The following is a 14,143-nucleotide window of genomic DNA, read 5'->3' on the forward strand; positions in this document are numbered from 1 at the left end:
CACCACTGAAAAGAGTTTGGCCCCGTCCTCCTGACACCCACCCTTCAGATATTTGTAAGCATTTCTAAGGTCCCCTCTCAGCCTTCTCTTCTTCAGGCTGAACAAGCCCAGGCCAAATAAGCTCAGCTCCCTCAGCTGATACACTGGGTGGTGAATGTATAGGAAGACAGAATTAGTTTTTATTTACTTTTTGGTGGATTGTTTTTGACAACTGAAGTCTCCGTGTGAAACTGGGGGAAAACTAAAATTCAGTAGAAATTAGAGTTTTACACAGTACTTTCTTACAACTCGAATGAAATGGTGAAGTTGAATTTTGTGCAGTATTAGAAAAGGATGGAGTTCTTTAATGCAACTTTCCACAAAGCAAGAATAGTTTTAATTGAATTAGGTGTTGCCTCAACAGTGTCAAGTCTACAAAGAAGTAATTGCTAGAAGAAAGGATTTTTTAGCTTTTGGGTATATTGTAATCTTGATGACTTCAGATCTTCAGTAGCAGAGACATCAGGAACCTGACACACCTGTTCACATCGCTTTCTTAAGCTTCTGGTGTGTTTAGGACTTTGCTGTCAAAAATTTTGGATGCAAAGCATTTATTTGATAGTTATGTAGCATGTAAATAAAAGATAACTATTTGTTAATTTTCCAAAAGACACACTGCTTTCTGAGGAGGGAAGAAGTTGTGATAATGACTTTAAATTTAGTTCAGTTTTTGATTGTTGGTGGGTTGGTTTTGGTTAATATCTAGGATTTGCTTGAGGAAGACTTGCAGATGGTTAGCCCTAAAGCAAATCAGGCCATTAAAACTTAATGTACATGACAGGTCAAGTTTCAGTCATTGGCTGGGTAATTCCAGTGATGCCATTTGCATCTCTTTAAGTACTTGTTATACCAGTATCAATTTTCCTCATTTCTAATTGAGAATTAGAACGTAAGAGGACTAGTCTGCCTTTTACAGCTGACGTGAGCATTAGAAGTGCACCATTCAAAACCCAACTGAATTAATAACTAGGCCATCATAGGTGTTTTTAAAGGAAAGCAATGCTGGTATTCTGACATTGTGCAGATAACATTGCTGCTTCTTAAACTTATTCAGTCTTCAGTCTGTGGTTTTCTGTGGCTCGAACCGTGAGTTTTCTCATCTATCTTTACAAGAATAGTATCTATCATAGAGTTTTGAGTTCCTGTGAAGCGTCCTCAGGGAGTTGAGGTTTAATCCAGTTGTACTTACTGCATTAATTGATGGAGATATTTGGATGGCATCTTTATTAAAAAATAAAAATCTATGTGCATAGAAAAGCTTTTGGTAACTTAGACTTATGAGCTTTACATCATTAAATTTCTTACTTCTAGCAGTACATTTTGTGTTCAAGCATCTGAAGTTCATTAACTGAGCTTAAAAAAACCCCAATCTGCTAAGGACAGTAATGGTGGGTTTAAAAGTTTATTAATTTTTTCTTCCTTTCATTTCTTATTTTGTCCCATGTTTTAAGTTCAGGGTGCTAAGAGATTTCTCTGACATACACTAAGGGAGTAAATCATACAGCTGAACTGCAGGCATCTAGGCTTGATAGAGGACTGATTTAGCAAAGTCAGTGCCTTATTCCAATGCATTGAGATGTTTAGGTTGGATAGTAAACTAGATTTGGTCTATTATCTGTAAACGCTTGATTTTTTTTCTCCCCATAGACACATATTTTCTGGCTATGTACTTTAATTAAAGCTAAGCAAGAGCCACTATTGATGTTTGATTTCCAGTTTCCAAACTATAAGGAAATGTATAAGTAGGGTCACAGGTACAATTAAATGTAGGTACAAAACACCACCATGCAGATTATATCACTCATTCTTTTTACTGTGCTTGGGTATAAATTTTTATTAGCTTTTCATACATCATTCCCACCTCAGATCCTAAAACATGTTTCACTGTTGAATACAAATCTTGCCATAATTCTAGATGCATGCTTAAGTCACTGGAACTTAAAACCAAATAATTGCAATGAGCAAATTGGAATAAATTGTGAAAGCCTGGGTCATGTAATGCAAGGGATAAAAAATGTAAGTATATGCCATAAAAATGTAAGTGTATATCATAAATGGATTTATCTATGTAATTTGTCTTTTTCAGGGTCTCTTGACAACAGGAGTAGAATTCGAATCTCTTCCTGCAGCTCTGTCTCTACCTGCAGAATCTGGTCTCTATCCGGTGACTCTTGTTGGTGTTCCTCAAACCACTGGACAGATCACTGTCAATGGTAAGCGATCTCTTTAGTCATTCTCTTCCTAGCGAAAGAACCATATGTTTTACATCTCTGTGGATTACATAAGGTTGTGTGACACATTTTAAATTGATGTCCTTTATATATTTTCTGGTCTGAAGTCTCCTCAGTATGTAAAAGAAAAAACAAAACAAAAAAAAGAAATCTCTTTTCTATACTAGACTTCATGAAAAACATAGCCTGAAAAAATCACTTGGTTGCAACAGCACTAATGAACACATATTTACACTATCTCACATATGAGAGGAAAAGGATAATGAATTCAAACTCTCCTTTATTAACGCTTTCATTTGGAAAGCTGCTGAGGAGGATTACTTGAACTTTTTTGTGAGAATGCAGAAGATAATCTTGCAGTTCATTTTTCTAAATTAATCGTGTTTACATAAGATTACAGGAATTTTTGCAGATTGCTTGTGTAGAAATAATTTAGCCAATGTGTGTAGTCTGTTGCAGTCGAGATATCATTTCATTAAGAAGCCTAAATAGAATTGTGTTCATAGTAAGTAAAGAGAATTAAAGAGCTTTTGTAGAAGATGAGCAGATCAGTCTCCTAGAAAAGGAGATATATGTGAAGATGATAGATTCAAGAAGTAATAGGACTGAATCATCTTACCATCACGCAATTTTAGGTGCATGCTCCTGGAGTACAGAGTTGCAGGAAAAGAACCATTTTAATAAAGCTAAACAACCAAAAGAAGAAAGGCTTTGAAGAAACTCTGTTCTCACTGAGTTTTTCTTAAGTGCTTTGCTGTCTGCTCATAAGGGAATTCCTCAATTGATTTTTTTTTCTTTTTCAGAAACTATTTCAGCAAATACAGAATGGCATAAAAGCATTCAGAACATTTGTGCTGTAGTTGTCTCCATTTAGTTTCACATACTAAAAATGTATTGCAAGTAGCGGAGTTGATTTCTGTATTTGGCAGCTGCTTGTGTGTCAATGTATCAACTTTTCCTTCACATACAGCTTGTATATATTGCCTGGTGAGGAACGGGTATGGAGATACTTCCCTATGAAACTGAACAGTGGTCTTTCATGGCAGGTGTTTGTGTGTATATGCATATATACTTTTTTTTCCCCGAATTAATTTCCTTTAGGTTTCTTTTTTCCTTAGCTTCTCGATACAGTTGAGACTCTTTCCTATAAACATTTTTTGGAGGAAATACGGAATTGCTAACATATGTTGAAGGGTAACAAGTTTTATGTGCACCAGTGGGTTAGGGGATGTAGTGTAAAATAATGGTCTCTATACTATGACTTGTTGATCTTGTAAAGGATTCTACAGAGCTTACCAAAATGTGTGGTAAAAATCATGGACTTTTTTTTAAATTTTATTTTACATGTCACAGATACAAAGGCTTACATATGTGTTGTTTGTATGTCATCTTGTAGTTATGAATGTTGTTATTTAGGGAATTTGACAATGTTTTATATATTTTGTGTCCTGAGAAGATTCTCCTGTAGAGAAAGTGGTGGTTTGGGTAGCAGAAATATTGGCAAGATCTGACTAGTAAGCTTAGTACTTTTAGACCTTTCAGAAAACACAAAAAATTCACAACATACTGGTGTTTTCTTCTAAAAATCAGGTTACCATACTTCAGTCTTTGGAGTCTTCAGTGACTGCCTTCTGGACAACCTGCCAGGAGTGAAGACCAATGGCTGTACTGTTGAAGTCATTCCAGCTTTACCAAGGCTGCAGATCAGTACCTCCCTTCCAAGGTGAGAAACTGAATTAAATGGTGATTTTATTTGGTCATATTTAAGTGTTAGTCACGTGTTGAATAAAAACTCCTACATCTGAGTATATAATCACTGCTTTAGTAAAATAAGACATAAATTTACTGTGATATTTACTTTAGAATATAAATCCAAGTTTTTAATTTTACTGCTTGAAACCTTGGAATTTCATAGAAAATATTCTGAGATTTAATTAACTGGGGGACTGTAATGGTTTAACTGAGGGAGTGTAACGGTTATTCATTATTAAAGTAATAGAATCATAAAATCATAGGTTGGAAAAGACCTCTAAGATCAACTCCAACCATCCACCCAACACCACCATTCCTACTAGACCACATCCTGAAGTGCCAGATTTACACGTTTTTTAAACACCTTTGGGGATGGGGACTCAATCACCTCCCTGGGCAGCCTGTTCCAATGCCTGACCAATCTTTCAGGAAAGAAATTTTTCCTAATGTCTAATCTAAACCTCCCCTGATGCAACTTGAGGCCACTGCCTCTCGTCCTATCGCTGGTTACCTGGGAGAAGAGACCAACACCTGCCTCACTACAACCTCCTTTCAGGTAGTTGTAGAGAGCAATAAGGTCTCAATAAGGACACACAAAAGTTATACTTGTAAAAGACTGTATCCTTTAAAGGCTAAATGTTCATGCAATCTTTAAGTAAAGAGGTGATCCATGGAGTAGTGTAGGTTGGAAAGGGCATCTCTGGAGGTCATCTGATCCAAGATCTTGCTCAAAGCAGGGCCAGCTTTGACAAGTGATACCACTTAAATGTTAGATGAGGTTGCCCAGAGCATGAGCTAGTTAAGTTTTGATTATCTCTGTGAGCGGTGTTTCCATCACCTCTGTGGTAAACCAGTTCCAATGTCTGACCACACTCACAAGAGTAAAAATCACCACCTCTTCTTTTTTTCAAGCTGAACAAACACAGCTCTTTGAACCTGAGCTTGTATATCATGTGCTCTAGCTTCCTAATCATTTTCATAACCCCCTGCTGGACTTGCTGCAATATATCAATATTTCCGTTGTTCAGGAGGGGCCCAAACATGATACTGTACCACAGAAACAATATGTTTAAGAAGTACAGGAAGAATTGACTAAAATAACTTCCTTATACACTCACCAAGAAGGACACAGTAGTAGTGTGGCTTTTTGTGGTCTTTTTTTTTGAGCTTTTTTAGTGTGAAGAATGTGGCTGACTAATTCTACGATTTTAGAGAGAGCTGATAAGACACCGATTCAACTCAATTTTTGGAACTTTTCAAGGTTCAAGAGCATTCACCTACTAAGCTGCATGTTGATCACTATATCTCAGAATCTTGCCATCTATTTACAATTTTGCAAATAGTTGTAAAAGTATGGAGTTTCAGTTTTCCATTTTTTTGTTTGGTTTGTTATTTTGTTTTTAATTTTCCTTTTAACTGTGAATCAGGAAGCAGCCTTTTGTTACTTACCACCTTGATAGCTGAAGTACCTTAGGGATTGTTCTGTTGGTTGGAAGATCTCAGCTTCACTTATGATCTTTAGTAGGATGATCATCAGTATCGTATGATGCAGAGATATATATGTCTATATATGTATATATTTTTTTTTGGTTGTTTTCTTCAGTGTGGTTTACTTAGTAAAGCAAAGGAACCAATTTGGTTCTGATTTCTGAATTCTGCTTTTCTAATGTTGAATGGCCTATGTTGATGGCATTGTTTTAAAAAGATCTAAAAGTAATTTCCTGATGAAGACAGCAAAATAATGAAATGCTGCAATTGGATTACATGTTGGTAAATTCACTATAAAAATTCTGCTAGATATGGAGTCTGTGTGGTTTAGCTGTAATCAAAATTAATATTGGCTAGCCAAAGCTATGAATATATTAAAGAACATGATGGGTTTGAAATACAGAGGGAATTGCAAATACTCTTAAATGAGCATAATATCTGCTCTTTTTGGATATATGTTCAGCTGATAATGTGGAACAAGTTTTCTTTCTATATTGGTGTGTATTTACTTTTTTATTGCTGTTAAATTTATTCTCAGTTTCTTCAGATGCTTTAGTTTCACTACTCAGTCTCAGTTCCTGTAACACCCTGGGAATTGAGATGCACCTCTGCCTGTGTTGCAGAGAGATGGGATGGCTGAGAGGTCCCTGCTTCCCATCACTTACTCCTTCTCCCAGCCTCTATGACACCAGCAAATGGCCTCATGTGATTCCTGTCAACTCTGTTTATCCTCTGAGTTCTCTGGAGGATGATGTACCTTTAAAAGTCATGGTGAAGAACTGAAATAAAGAACAGTCTTAATTCACAGACAGCAGGATAAAATCTGAATCTGATTTCTCTTCTTGCATCTTTCCAATTTGCTTTACGTTTACATTTCCCTTGACACCCATCAGCACAGTAGATTTTATAGCTCCTTCTACCAGAGCCGAGTAGAAATTTCTTAATTTTTCAGTGATTTTATTTATTTTTTGATGTATCTGAGATGATCTTATACCATATTTGTTGCCTTACTTCTTTGTAGGTGAAACTGTAGGACAGGATTTGTTTGAAAAGTCAAAGATATATAGCTCTTTATCATTTCTTCAACAGTTGATTGCTCTGATAGTAATTTTGGGGTGATAGTCATACTGTTTAGAATAATTCCAGGCCTTTCAAGGCATACTATAGTGTCTTTTTAGAACTATAAATTTTTTTTATTGACCTGTGTTATGGAAGGTCAATTTAATAAACTCAATTTAGCAGAAGCTGTAACAGAATCAGAATCATTTGGATTGGAAAAGACCCTTAAGATCCAAGTCCAACCGTAAACCCAGTACTGCCAAGTCAACCACTAAACCATGTCCCTAAGCTCTGCCTCTACACGTCTTTTAAATACCTTCAGGGATGGTGACTCCACCACCTCCCTGGGCAGCCTGTTCCAGTGCTTAACAACCCTATCAGTGAAGGAATTTTTCCTAATATCCCATTTAAACCTTCCCTGATGCAACTTGAGGCCATTGCCTCTCATCCAATTGCTTGTTATTTGTGAAAAGAGACCAGCATCCACATCACTACAATCTCCTTTCAGGTAGTTGTAGAGAGCGATAAGGTCTCCCCTCAGACTCCTCTTCTCCAGACTAAACAGCCCCAGTTCCCTCAGTCGCTCCTCTTAAGACTTATTCTTTACCCTGCACCAGCCTCGTTGCCCTTCTCTGGACACGCTCCAGCCCCTCAATGTCCTTCTTGCAGTGAGGGGCCCAAAACTGAACACAGCACTCCAGGTGCGGCCTCACCAGTGCCGAGTACAGGGGCACGATCACCTCCTACTCCTGCTGGCCACACCATTCCTGATCCAAGCCAGGATGCCGCTGGCCTTCTTGGCCACCTGGGCACACTGCTGGCTCATGTTCAGCCGGTTGTCGACCAACACCCCCAGGTCCTTTTCCACTGGGCAGCTTTCCAGCCACTCCTCCCCACGCCTGTAGCATTGCATGGGGCTGTTGTGACCCAAGTGCAGGACCCAGCACTTGGCCTTGTTGAACCTCATACAATTGGCCTTGGCCCATCGATCCAGTCTGTCCAGATCCCTCTGCAGAGCCTTCCTACCCTCAAGCAGATCGACACTCCCACCCAACTTGGTGTCATCCACAAACTTACTGAGGGAGCACTCATGGAGCTTGCTGTGGGTTGAGAATGTCTTTGTTAGTATAATTTTTTGTCATTATATGTCTTTATAGATATATTTGTACATAAATTTAGATGTATTATATTTAGCATAGAAAAATATTGCACTACCAAGTGAAACAATCCTAACAGAAAAGCCTATAATGTAAGAAAATTGAGGGAAGAAAATGAGAAATTTATAAATAAAGTTTGGGAATACTTCTGATATGGAAAAATATCAGTCATTTCCACAAGAACAAGAAATTTTTGAAGCTGCATGGCAGTGTGCCAGGTTGTTATAGGTTGCTTTCTTGATGAGTATTTTCTTATATACTGAGATAATTGTGCAGTAGTGTTATGCTCAAAATCATGTTTATGGGCAAAGAGGAAACACACTTTATGTATAAAGCCAAGAATGTACTGTTTTTAACTTAATGATTCCTGTATTAGACTGTTATTAGTCCAGATGTAGTTATTACAGAAGAAAGCAAAAGAGAGAAAAATACTCTATACAGTAGAAGAATCACTATTAATAATACACTTAAAATTGCTATACACACACTTCCTATGTCCTGCCTGTTCTCCTAGTGTTGTGTTCACCCTTCCACCCTCACCAGCGTCGTCATAAAAAATCTTGCTTCCTTATGTCCAGTCTAAACCTACCCTATTTCAGTTTAACACTTTTGCTCCTTGTCCTGTCACTGCAGGACCTGGTAAAAAGTCTCTCTATCTTTCCTATAGGCCCTGTTTAAGTAATGAAAGGTTGAAACAAGGTCTTCATGGAGCCTTCTCCAGGCTCAACAACCCCAGCTCTCTCGGTCTTTTTTGCATAAGGGAGGTGTTCCAGCCCTCGGATCATTTTTGTGGCCCTCCTCTGGACCCGCTCCAGCGGGTACATGTCTGTCTTGTGCTAGGATTCCCAGAGCTGGACACAGGACTCGCAGTGAGGTCTCACCAGAGCAGAGTAGAAGGGGAGAATCCCCTCCCTCGACCTGCTGGCCACACTGCTTTTGGTGCAGCCCAAGATACAGTTGGCCTTCTGGGCTGTGAGTGCACATCGATGGCTCATATCTAATTGTTCATCTACCAATATCCCTGTGGCAAGCCTCAGTCCTGAGGTCTTGCAGGTTCAGGACAAAGCTGATGGCTATACAGTAGTTAAACAAGAATTGAGATGGTTTTTAATTTAAGAAGCTGTTTTACAGAAAACGATGTTTAAACTGTATTAGCTTGGGCTCAGGTTTCAGATGTGCATTTATACAGTAATTGAAAGTATGATTTGTTTGGTTTGTTAGTATGGAATTCCCTGATACTCTTGTCTAAATATGAGGGGAGAAAAGAAATTCCTTCTTTCCTTTCACTCCGGTTCCCCAACTTCCGAGTGCTGCAGTGATAATGATACGTGATAGTAAATTTTAAATCATCAAAAAATACGTGTTTTAAGTACTTGTTGTCATAGATGTGTTCTGAAAGACTAAAATCTACTCATTTGTGGAGTCTTCTAGTACCAAGGAAGGATAGGATAGAAAGGAAGGATAGCAGAAATACCTGCCAAAAGAAGTTACTGAACCTGGGTTTACCAACAGATTTGTTGGTCGTTAATCTTAGTAGCTTTTGCCCTTCTACCCTTGATCCCTTCTGACCACTTTACATTAGCATGAAAAATACAGTCAGAAATTGAACCTCTGCCCATCCGTCTTGTTCTGCAGTCCTCCTTCCCTCATTCATGTTCTGAAGAGTTCATTTATATTCACTGTTTCACCGTCACACAGTGAATTTCTTCCAGGACCCGCTCCCATGAGGTTTATGCCCTCTGCTGTCCACTAAAACTTCATTCTCTCAACTCCCGTATTACTTCTTCCGAGCAAAGGTCAAGGTTACTGCTCAATTCTCCTTTATCCATGATGTATTGTCATAGCACTGCGCATATCTATTTCAAGAATTGTCTGGTTTGATACATTTGTTACTTTAAAATGAAATGCTTGATACTTGTTTAAATAAATTCTCATGTTTCTGAAGCATTAGGTACTCATACATTTTCTCTCGCACATATAACTCGTAGAATAATTTTTATTTCATCTCTAAGTAATTTTTCCAAAATATTGCTCTACTAAGTGTATCTTACATCATATTTCAGATACTGTTTATGATCTCTTAAGAAAACAGTTTCGGGGTGAACAGCTGCATAAAACAATTAGTGCTGCTTATCTGTCATTAGAGGTGTTTCTGCCATCATTCCACATATATCATACTTTGGTGGAGTCTGGGAATGCCTAACAGCGTGGGATAATGTATCCTCACTTGTGAGCACAAAGGTTTCATCTCTTCAGAGGTTTCTTCTGCCAGCTAATTTTATTTTCAGTTTTGTAATTTTTATGGGCTGATCAGACAGCAGTATGGACTTCAGCGTCTTGCAGAGGACTCTCATCCTGGTTTCTCCTATGTAGTGCTCAACTTCTTATTCTCCACAATTTTATTTTTTATTATTTTTGTTTTGCATTCAGCTCTTGAATACTCATTGTTACTCAACCGTAGTGTTCCAACACTTGGTAGATCAGATATTACTTTTTTCAAGTTTGCTCATTCTAATCACCTGCTTTTGCTTTTTTGCACTTTTCCCTTTCTTATGGTTTTTGCAGCATTTTTTAACAAGCTTTGACAGTTAGGAATACATATTTTATATTGTTTGAAATCTGACCTGTCTTATGCATAAAATATTAATATTTGTTCTCAATGCTTGTAAAAAATGACCCTGGCTAAAACAAGAATGGAAAATGGTATCTAATATTAATGGTATCTAATTATTTGAAAAATGAGTCTGCAAATAATAGTTAATACAATATAGTAACGGACAGGATTTCAAGATGTTGATCATAATATTTTGTTTGTCTGTGTGTCACATTTTGCAGGTCTGCTCATACGCTTCAGCCTTCTTCAGGGGATGAAATCTCCACTAATGTGTCCGTCCAGCTTTACAATGGAGAGACCCAACAGCTTATCATTAAGTTAGAAAATATTGGAACAGAACCACTCGAGAAACTTGAGGTCACAGCGAAAACAGTCAACACTAAGGGTATGTAATGCTGATTTATATTTAGAAATAATAACAAACAATTTTTCTCTGATAATAGGGGAACTAGGTGTGGTATACATATTTTAGGTCAGTTTAGAATGAATATCATAACTGCTGTTAAGGAACTGGAGTCATTCAGTTTGATTTTAATGTAGGAATATAGGAATGAAAGAGAATGTAAGAAAATGTAGAAAGAAAATGGAAGAAAGTGTAGAACCATCTGTGTGTCAAAGCATGACCTGCTTTTTGGAAATCTAGATTTCATTTTAAGGTTACCTGGGGGGAAAAAAACCCTGAGGCAGTAACTAGTAAAAAGCAAGAATCTTGGGTCTAAATTATTTTCTCCTTATGTCTAAATAAACTGATTAGTTAAATAAATTATCATTAGCAGTAATGTTGTCCCACTTGAAGAAGTGGAAGTAAATAAGCCTATCTCTCTATCAGTCAGTGAGCAATAAGAAAAAAAAATGGGATAAAAGACTTTAAAAAGCAGGCAATAATTAAAATAAGCTATTGCGAGATACAAGAACAATTGAAAGTGGGGAAGAAATACAGTACATTTTCTGCTTCCACTTACTTCTCCTAAAATACTTCATACATATTAGTACTAAAAAGTAGTCTAATAGGCGAATCTTGCTTTTTTTCTGTGATGTGTTTTATCATTTAAATGCCTATAAATATCTTAAGGGTGGATGTCAGGAGAATGGGGCCAGACTCTTTTCAGTGGTGCCCAGCGACAGGACAAGGAGCAACGGGCACAAACTGAAGCAGAGGAAGTTCCATCTGAACATGAGGAAGAACTTCTTCCCTCTGAGGGTGACGGAGCACTGGAACAGGCTGCCCAGGGAAGCTGCGGAGTCTCCTTCTCTGGAGATATTCAAGACCTGCCTGGACAAGGTCCTGTGCAGCCTGCTGTAGGTGACCCTGCTTTGGCAGGGGGGTTGGACTAGATGACCCACAGGGGTCCCTTCCAACCCCTAACATTTGTGATTCTGTGATTTTTGGTTTGTCCTCTGAGGCATTGTTAGGAACATGATGGTAACAGAAGAAATGCAGATGACAGGCAAGATAATCTTTACTTACAATACAAATACCTTACTTTATTGCAGATTTTATTCTGTCAGTACCAGAATATTAAAATGCAATGTGATACCTGGTGATTTTTGTTCATTTTGGTATTCAGGCTCGTGATTGTTTTTTCAACAGAGCATTCTCTTCTCTGCAACCTGAGAGAATAGGAGTTGCCAGTCGTCTAAGAATAGATTTTCCGTCTGAGACTTGTTACCAAGAAAGATTTTAGAAGCTGAAACTTATGATGACTTACTGTTCATAGTAATTCCAACGTGCTCCTACTGTGCTAGGTGCTGTATGTAGGTAACGGAAACACCAAATACAGCACACATATTAAATGGTGAAGTTTATGTAATGAAATCTGTTAAACAGTGGAATATACGGGCCTCTGAATCAGATGCTAATCAGACTCGTAGTACATAACATTACACAATTAGTTGGTTCAGAATTTCGAAAAAGTGTCTTTCGTCAACTTTAAAACCATCATAAACACCCAGTTACAACTTTTGTTAAAAAGAGTGGGGGGAAAAGGAGAAAAGTTGATACACTCAGCTATGAGTTCATTAAAACTTTAACTTTTACTTCATCCTTCATTTTCTTTCTCTGTAGAAAATTTTTATCATGAACTTTCTTTGTGTATTTGACAGTCTCTTAGATGTTATTAAGCATGATAATAATTGTCTTTATCAGAAAAAGAAAAATTTCTGATGAGTAACTTATACATATGCATACTCAAAAAAGCGCAAAACTTCAGAAAAACAGAAATGAGAGTGAGTTTTGAGAGGTACAGAACAGTATTTTTTCTGAGAGTGTGAGAACCATGCAATCAGAGTCAGAATTGTAGAAGTCTGCGTGGGAAGGGACCTCTGGAAATCATCTTATCCAATCTTCTTTTGAAAGCAGACCTTTAGATTAGGTTGTCTAGGATCCTGTCAAGCAGAGTCTTCAGTTTCTTGCATTGTCTCACAGAAGTGAAATATACTCCTGTGTTGGAACTGTATGCTTGAGTTGAACTGTATTATTGGAGAAAAATACATAAGTAAGTATGACTTTTTACAGGACTGTGTGCTGTACGACATAAAGCACTGAAAAACGCTATCCGTGTGTGGTCAGTTGACTTTGGCTGGACACCAGGTGCCCACCAAGCCGCTCTATCCTTCCCCTCCTCAGCAGGACAAGGAGGGTAAAAAATAAGACGGAAAAAACCCCTTTTGGGTCAAGATAAAGGAAGTTTAATAAAGCAAAAGCTGCACGCGGAAGCAAAGGAAAACAGAACATTTCTTCTCTCTGTCCCATCAGTAGGTGATGTCCAGGCACTTCCGGGGAAGCAGGGCTTCAGTATGCGTAGCGGTTGCTCCGGAACACAGACATCGTCGTGATGAATGCCCCCACTCCTCTTTTCTCTTAGCTTTCATTGCTGAGCAGATGCCATATGGTATGGAATAGCCCTTTGGGCAGTTTGGGTAAGCTGTCCTGACCATGTCCCCTCCCAAGATCCTGCCCACCCGCAGCCTACTGGGTGGAGGGGGGAATGTTGGAGAAACAGCCTTAACGCTGTGTGAGCACTGCTCAGCAGTAGCCAAAACACCAGTGTGTTATCAACACCTTTCTAGCTACCGATACAAAGCACAGCGCTATGAGGGTTGCTGTGGGGGAAAGTAACTCCATCTTACCCAGACTCAGTACACCATGGCAAAAGAACTAATGGTCCACATCAATTACGTTGATTCCAATTATTCCAATGTGATTGCATGTAGGTCTTGGAAAGGAGGGACCCTTGCCTTTTTTAATGGACTCCCTTCCATTTTAGTTACTGTAAATTGATACAAATGCATCAGGATGGACTCACGGTACAGTGCGACATGGAACACGGGGTTCTGGCAATCAGGGAACTCAAGATTAGTAACGTCCTGAGCTCAGTTTGGCCAGTGATACTGCATGCCTGGAAATAATGTGGATACAACATTAAACCATCTCTAATAGCAACAGAAACTCTTAACTTGATATTATACATCAAACTGAGAGTATATGCAGACACTTATGAACTATCCATAGTGCCTTAAGAAGCTGTCTCTTTAATGTTCTTTACTAGTCCTCAGCTGAAATGTGCCTGTGATTTAAACTGCTCAAGGTCTCCTTGAAAGCTGTTAGGCATCTTCATCTGCCATGACCACAGCTTGCCTGTCAACTTGGGAGCCCATGAGAAGTTGTCCAATTTCAGCCAAATACAAAGAGCTTTCAATCATCTTTGGTTTCACCTGATTTCCTTTGGTTCTTTCAGTCTTGGCACTTGCTCGTAAATCTTTTGCAGCTGCTGCATGCATGCCAGTCTGACTTCCATTTCCTT

At 38.4% G+C, this 14,143-nt stretch overlaps 1 protein-coding gene across 3 annotated transcripts in view; it reads left to right on the plus strand.

Moving 5' to 3' along the window:
• The window catches only part of TRAPPC9 (trafficking protein particle complex subunit 9), a 553,794-nt gene that overhangs the window by 76,304 nt on the left and 463,347 nt on the right, over window positions 1-14,143 (plus strand). For all 3 annotated transcript variants that reach the window (XM_075415508.1, XM_075415510.1, XM_075415509.1), the window contains 3 exons: window positions 2,126-2,252; window positions 3,861-3,993; window positions 10,562-10,725. In XM_075415508.1, the coding sequence (XP_075271623.1) occupies window positions 2,126-2,252; window positions 3,861-3,993; window positions 10,562-10,725 (424 nt within the window). The remainder of the gene's footprint in view (window positions 1-2,125; window positions 2,253-3,860; window positions 3,994-10,561; window positions 10,726-14,143) is intronic.

This window comes from Opisthocomus hoazin, chromosome 3 (genome assembly GCF_030867145.1).
Source record: "Opisthocomus hoazin isolate bOpiHoa1 chromosome 3, bOpiHoa1.hap1, whole genome shotgun sequence".
Taxonomy (NCBI): Eukaryota; Metazoa; Chordata; class Aves; order Opisthocomiformes; family Opisthocomidae; genus Opisthocomus; species Opisthocomus hoazin.